Source organism: Lactuca sativa, chromosome 9 (genome assembly GCF_002870075.4).
Source record: "Lactuca sativa cultivar Salinas chromosome 9, Lsat_Salinas_v11, whole genome shotgun sequence".
Classification (NCBI taxonomy): domain Eukaryota; kingdom Viridiplantae; phylum Streptophyta; class Magnoliopsida; order Asterales; family Asteraceae; genus Lactuca; species Lactuca sativa.
In genome coordinates this window covers 77,843,262-77,850,203 of record NC_056631.2, presented here as the reverse complement: position 1 = coordinate 77,850,203, position 6,942 = coordinate 77,843,262, and the positions used below count along the sequence as shown (strand labels likewise).

General features: G+C 36.8%; 2 protein-coding genes across 3 annotated transcripts; one reads left to right on the top strand and one right to left on the bottom strand.

Moving 5' to 3' along the window:
- Window positions 1–2,348, top strand: LOC111918012 (syntaxin-61). Of its 2 annotated transcripts, XM_023913661.3 has the most exons (7): window positions 1–157; window positions 862–978; window positions 1,092–1,205; window positions 1,286–1,399; window positions 1,468–1,658; window positions 1,737–1,893; window positions 2,093–2,348. In XM_023913661.3, the coding sequence occupies exons 2-7, from the start codon at window positions 925–927 to the stop codon at window positions 2,201–2,203; spliced, it is 741 nt and encodes a 246-aa protein (XP_023769429.1). In that variant the 5' UTR covers window positions 1–157; window positions 862–924; the 3' UTR covers window positions 2,204–2,348. The 2 variants fall into 2 exon arrangements, with proteins under 2 accessions (XP_023769429.1, XP_042754247.1); XM_042898313.2 differs by having other exon boundaries at window positions 1,468–1,893.
- LOC111918011 (uncharacterized) lies at window positions 1,014–3,571 on the bottom strand. The gene is made up of 4 exons (XM_023913660.3): window positions 3,103–3,571; window positions 2,794–3,033; window positions 2,452–2,728; window positions 1,014–1,213 (listed from the first exon to the last, which is right to left on the bottom strand). Exons 1-4 carry the CDS (start codon window positions 3,457–3,459, stop codon window positions 1,161–1,163), a joined length of 927 nt encoding a protein of 308 aa, XP_023769428.3. The 5' UTR covers window positions 3,460–3,571; the 3' UTR covers window positions 1,014–1,160.
- Window positions 3,572–6,942: the final 3,371 nt, after the last annotated feature.

Sequence of the window (6,942 nt, the reverse complement as noted above, 5' to 3'; positions counted from 1 at the left end):
TGCAATATAACTTTTCATTCCATTTACATCACGGCGAACACGCACTCGGTGCTTCGACGGTGATTAACAACAGTTACGTGATTCCGAAGGATCAGAGGCATATCCAAGGGCCGATCTAGGGTTCGTAAAGAGGAGATACGCCATCGTTATAAATCTGGTGAGTTTTCCATAACATTCGCAAAATCTCTTACATATCCGTCCTTTCATCCATTGTCTTCGTTGATTTTGATGATTGCATGTGTGATTGGCTTGCATTTACAATTCAATTTGGATTTCTGATCTAATCTGTTCGTGTACTCGATTGTATTATAGACAACCAATATTTCATAATTAACATTAGATCTCAGTGGAATTCTCTGTTCCTATTGTCGCGTTTACGTTCATCCCCTGCTTGATTGGGTTTCACAACTAAATTTGGTAACGACATCGACGGATATAGAGGAGAAATCATGCTTATTGTTAGCATTTGACCATCAATGGAGTTAGATTAACACTAGAAAGACGATAGTTGGTCTTATTCGATTAGGTCCTTCAACATTCAACAACGTGATGTCGTGTTCATTAGCTTGATCTTCGATAGATATATATGAAACCCCCAAAGTGGATGACAAAAAATGTAGAAAAATGATGTAAAATATGACTTCCAATAAGAAAGCCTGGCCATTTAACATCATCATTATGCAATTCATATGAAAATGCACCACGAAATGACAATTTGATCATAGTCGTATTTACCTGATGCTGTAAGAAATCATGAATACGACATCTTAAATTCCAAACAAGAGTTTGAACAGCTGCAGATGCTTGGCATTATACTTGAATACACATTTAATTTCTGAAACCTCTCATTACTTTTTTCAGATCTTGGAGATGATTATATCCTCAGTTCAAAAATAAAATTTCCTATCTCATTATATCATCAATATGTCTTCTGCTCAAGATCCATTTTACATTGTGAAGGAAGAAATCCAGGAGTCTGTAAGTCAGTTTTTCAAGCTTTCATTTTGCTGCAATTTATGATGAATCAAGTTATGCTCTTTGTTGCAAAGTTATATTGATTTATATAGAAACCTTGATGAAATATTTCACAGATTGATACCTTACAAGCTACTTTTCATCAATGGGAACACACCCCTGTAGCCAGTGGGGCCCAAACCCGACTAATAAAAGAACTCCTTTCCAATTGTGAGAGTATTGAATGGCAGGTATGCATCTGAACATAGAATTTGTCATTCCATTAAAGATTTAAGAATGTAGGCTGAAAATCTATTTTGCTGATAGGAAGGTGGATGAATTGGAGAAAGCTATTTCTGTAGCAGCTAGAGACCCTGCTAAATATGGAATCGATCAACCCGAACTTGAAAGAAGATTTAAATGGACAAGAACTGCTAGGACTCAAGTAAATTCTTTTTTTTTCTTTAATTTTTTTATATAAATATTAAAATTCACACAATTGATTTGATTCAGGTGGTGAGTGTTAAGAAATCAGTGATGGGAACAGACTTGAATGGCAGTAGCTCTTCCACATTCAGTGGGATGCGTCAAGAACTAATGAGCCTGCCAAGTCCACGTCAGCAAGACAGAGCTAGCCATTATATTGCTAAAGATCATGATGATTTCATTTCTTCAGAATCCGATAGACAAATGCTTTTAGTCAGGTGGATAATGTGTATTTATTATTATTATTATTTATATATGAACGATTTCTATTGTATGTTATTAATTGGTGAGTTTAGGCAACAAGATGAAGAGCTGGATGAGTTAAGTGAAAGCGTCCAAAGAATTGGATCTGTTGGGCTTACCATACACGATGAACTCCATGCACAGGAGAAACTTCTAGAAGAATTGGGTTCCGAGATGGATAGTACATCCAATCGTCTTGATTTTGTCCAGGTTAGTCTCATCTCATGTCCTATCCAGACTCCAGTATCCACAAGACATGACATAACAGGCTGTACTGTGTCTGTATACAAGAATTATACAGACAGTATGCATGACATGACATAACAGCTTGTATTGGTTTATGTAAAATGAAAAAGACGTAACTGTCCTTGTCATTCTATTTTGGTTTACATTCTTCTATTCTTTGCAGAAAAAAGTGGCGGTAGTGATGAAGAAGGCTAGTGCGAAGGGACAGATGATGATGATCTTGTTCTTGATCATTCTGTTTATTGTTTTGTTTGTGTTGGTTTTTTTCACCTAGAGGTTACTACAAGTCATTTGCCTAGCTATGATTCTATTTTTTTATAATAGAAAATTTTCAGTTTTGACTTTTGACAATAAACAACACACTGTAAACTTGAGCAAATTTTGAGACATTATTATAACAGTCGTTTTTAGGTACTTAATACTCTGTTTATATGTGAAAGACGTACAAAAAAAAATGCATAATTAAAACGAAGCTAAACGAAGCTAAAGACAGAAAGGGAAGAATTAATGCTCAGGAGTTACCGACAAGAACGTCCTTGTACGGAGTTGTAGGAACTGGAGGCGCTTCCGGTGGTTCTGTGGTGGCTTCCATCGCCCTTGGCCACTTTCTCCGTTCTTCTGTAAGAAACGGCGTTTGCCCTTCACGTATTCTCATAAGTCGTTCTTGTGCTCCACCTCTTAATTTCTCCAACCTTAATCTATCCATCTGAAGCATCTTGAACACTTTAACCACATTCGCTAATCCACCAATCAACAACAAAAAACTTGCGAACGTACCCATCCATATCCACGTCCTTGTCTGCAAAAAAAAAAAAAAAAGTCAGCCACCAGCCATCATTTCCGGCGAAGTTCTGCAACACGTACCAGTAGAACCAGACCATGACGTAACATTCCGGCTTGCTCATGCTCACGGCTGTTAAGAATGGCGGCCACCATGAACAAGAAGCTTCCGGTTAAAAACGGGATCTGGACACTTTGTTGCAGGATTTGGACATGTCCGTCGGCTCTCTCGTAGATCTGGCATGAATTTAGGATCGAACCAATCACCCATAACACAGCTCCGGCGATAATCATGTTCATCGCGTGATCCTCTCCTTTATCCTCCTAACAATTAAAAAGTGTAATTACTTTGTGATTATTGTGTAAGTTGATATTATTTATGATTTATCTTACTTGGATGAGGAGAAAAAGAAGGGCTAAAAAGAAGAGAATCGCTCCCAAGGTCTGAACCACCGGTACGGCGATCTCCACCAACGGAAGTTGAATATCGAGTTCCATTAGTCCGATTCTGTAATCGATTCCGGCGAGATGTGCGATTAGATCGTGTACGTTCACCACTATTATACATGTTAATCCTATCATCAGTAAAACTGACCCTAATATTGGTTGCCTCAAAAGCAGCCCAGCGAATCCACATATCAATACAATCGCTGAGAACACGTAAACTCCGGCGTTCATATACTCCGCTCTGTTCCGGCTCAACCGCGGCCCGTACATTCTGCACTCACGCGCCGTCGCCAGCTTCACCATTTTTCGACTGAATTGAAAGAGAGAAACTGAATCGAGTTCTGCTACCAGAGCGATTGGTTGCAGCTGTAGACTTGTATCACGTAGAGAGGGAGGTGGCGACTGGTGAGTTATGAGTAGGGGTACGTGGCGGCCTGCATGGAGGTTTGGAGTTTTTTAATCAAGTGACAGTATCTGACACGTAGTGGACTCAATTTTCAGAATTGATCCCTGAACTATTTGGGTTTGACCCCACCTACCCATGGAGACGTCACCGGTGGAAATGGGACTCGAAAGTCTTGTTCGACAACTTGGTAAGAATTTATGGCAGGAAAACGGGCATAATCTTGGCGAAAATGGTCAGAGAAGACGGCCAACCTGATACTGCCCATAAACTGTTCGACAAAATGCGCAGCCAAGTTAACCGTATCACGTAGAAATGAGATCGGTAAAATAGACAACTTATAAACTAAATGTGAGACGTCCAAATATAGCAGTCCAAAAAAAGCTTATATCTAAATAATTTAACGCATAATTTTGTACATGTTAATTAGAATATAAGTGGATCAATAGCCATTATTTGGTTAATGGATTATTCAAGTCTATGGGGGATGTTTTGGTACATCTTTTCATATCATGATTGTTAATACCAATACATGCACCCGATACTCTACCACGTACCTATCTAGCGGGTGTTTGTGATTGCTTGTTTAAACTATGAGTTTATAATGGTTTGACATTGATAATAAGCACATTTTAGTGTTTGGATACGTAAAGATTATAAAAATTTTCATATTTAAATACAAAAAATTCTTAATAAGTTGGTTTATTCTTACTTTTTCTTACTTCTTTATTAGAGTAGGAAACCTAATTATTTTTTTGAACAAATTACACGATTGGTCCTCAAGGTTTTGTTTTTTTTCTTAAAATAATCGTTACGAAACTTTTTTTTTTCTCTCAAATGGTATCTATGGAGCAAACATTGCACACAAATGGTCCTTATAACAAACTTTGTTAACAAATTTTGTTAAGTGTGTGTGAAAAGATGAAAATGCCATTTGTTTTTATTTATTTATTTATTTATAATATTTTGTTAATTTGAAATTAAAAAGGGCCTCTCTCTCTCTCTCTCTCTCTCTCTCTCTCTCTCTCTCTCTCTCTCTCTCTCTCTCTCTCTCTCTCTCTCTCTCTCTCTCTCTCCCGGTGCCTACTACCTTTTCTTTCTATCTCTTTTCCAAAACACATATACATACACAATACTATCAAAGAACACATACATAAAATGATTAAAATATGAAGAACAACTCCATCTCCGCCTGCAATCACCATCCGCCACCACCATCATTTGTCGCCAACCACCTCCATCTCCCCCAACCTCACTCCACATCTTTCATTTCGTTAACCTGATGAATCTCAGTTCCTATCTGGACCGATAAGTCTACACCATATAGTTGGAGTTCGTCGAACTCCGATGAAGGCGACGCCAAAATTTTTCTATCTATTTGTCTCCATCTTCTGCTGGTATGATCGTCGGAGAAGATGAATGTTAGATTTGGACAGGTGGGCAGATCCAGCTAGGGTCCGGAAAACCACCATCATCACCAAGATTAACCGGAAAACCGACCCATCTAAACTTAACTCCAATAGAAACCTCCAGACGAACTCCTTGCCTTCACTTTCTCTAGAGTACTACCCCTTCCTCCTTTGTTGCCTTTACCGGAAAATGTCTTCTGGTTCGAGGGTTTTAGATCGGAGCATTTTTCAGATTTGTTATGGGGAAAGGCTTTCAGACAGTGTTATGGTAGGGTTCTTTAGAAGGCGGTGATGGAGGTTATATATGCAAACGAGATCTAGAGATCTTCAAAAGCACCGGTGAGAATAGTAACGTGTCCGGTGAGAATGGTCATAGTGATGTCCAAAGATCTGATCTGTCACATGAGAGTCAAATTTCCATCTAGAACAGGAGGTGGCGATAGAGATCTTTCCCATGCAGGTTTGAACCTTTGATGGAGTAAGGTTGTGCATGTGCTGGAGTGGAGGCGGACACAACTGAAGTTAAGGTTCTCGCGGTGGTGCTCCATCAGGAAAGGGTACTCTGGTTGTGGTGTTAGGAGGATGTCGTATGTGTGTGTGTGTGAGAGAGAGAGAGAGAGAAAAAAAGAGTGGGGCCAACTTTTTTTTTTTTTAATTTCAAATTAACAAAATATTAAAAATAAATAAATAAGTAAGTAAATGACATTTTCATCTTTTCACACACACTTAACAAAATCTGTTAATAAAGTTAGTTATAAGGACATTTGTGTGCAAGGTTTGTTCCGTAGTACCATCTAAGGGAAAAAAGTTTTGTAGGGACTATTTTAAGGAAAAAAAATAAAACCTTAAGGACCATTTTTGTAATTTGTTTTTTTTTTTTTTACCTCTGTCTTAACCTTAATACTTCTTATATATCATTATATATAGACGTCTTTGCTATTTTTTATTCACCATTTTTTTCTTCACGACTCAAAGGCTCCAACGTTAATCTTTGAACTCTCCTCGTCCATCTCCTGCAACTTAATCATTACCTTGTGATTTCCTATTTTTATCTAGGGATATATACACTAAAGTTTCAATATTTTCAACAATTTGACAAGAAAATGTTAAACTTTATTTATTTTATAGTAAAGTCCTAACTACCATAGTTTTTGACACACTTATCCTTTTTTGCCGGTTAGAAGGTAATTAGAATTTTACTATCAAAAAAATAAAGTTTATGATATTTTTGTCTAATCATGAATTAGGATTTTACTGTTAAAAAATAAATTTTAGAACTTTCTTGTCAAATCGTTGAAAATATTGGGAATTTAGTGTATATATCCTTTTTTTGTTAGAAATCTAATGTTATGATAGTCTTTAAGCATAAATTTTATTGGAATTTGCTCTGGTCAGCTAGATTTTATTAAAATCCTTAACGATTGCTTCTTGTTAAATAGTTTTTTTTTTTTTTTTTTTTTTTTTATAAATCTTAACAAACCGGAATTGAGAAAAAATGGAGATAATCAAGAAATAAAAAAAAAGAATCAGGGTTGTGTTGGTTTTTTGCAATCCTAAAAATGGAGAACTAAGAAACCGAAAAGGACGAAACTGTCATTCTTACCCCTTCTCCACATTCACACCCTTTTGACTAGGCGTGTGTTGTTTGTGTTTGTACAATCTGTCCCCTCTTTTAGTTCAAGATTTGGTGACGAACCAAGAAGAAAGTTTTACAAGTTTTCTCACCCTCTTTCGCTCTCTCTTTTTTGCATCTGTTTCAATTGATCGTGATTGTAGCAGAGTAAAGATGATGATGGTAAGAAAAAAAGTGTCATGCGACGGAAATCACAATTAAAAGTTATTGGGCTATGAATTAGGTCTCACAAGGCTAGTAAAATTATTTGTTTCTAGGGAAACCAAGACTATACACTAAAGTCTCAATATTTTCAACTATTTAACAAGAAAGTCCTAAACTTTATTTTTTTTAACAATAAA

Bases quoted from the DNA above. Each gene is read 5' to 3' on its own strand.
- LOC111918011 (XM_023913660.3), bottom strand. From the start codon at position 3,459: ATGGTGAAGCTGGCGACGGCGCGTGAGTGCAGAATGTACGGGCCGCGG. The intron at 3,034-3,102 runs GTAAGATAAATC...TTTAATTGTTAG, and splicing joins TTCTTTTTCTCCTCATCCAA to GAGGATAAAGGAGAGGATCA. The intron at 1,214-2,451 runs GTAACTCCTGAG...TTCTATGTTCAG, and splicing joins GTACAAGGACGTTCTTGTCG to ATGCATACCTGCCATTCAAT.
- LOC111918012 (XM_042898313.2), top strand. From the start codon at position 925: ATGTCTTCTGCTCAAGATCCATTTTACATTGTGAAGGAAGAAATCCAG. The intron at 979-1,091 runs GTAAGTCAGTTT...AATATTTCACAG, and splicing joins AGGAAGAAATCCAGGAGTCT to ATTGATACCTTACAAGCTAC. The intron at 1,206-1,285 runs GTATGCATCTGA...GCTGATAGGAAG, and splicing joins GTGAGAGTATTGAATGGCAG to GTGGATGAATTGGAGAAAGC.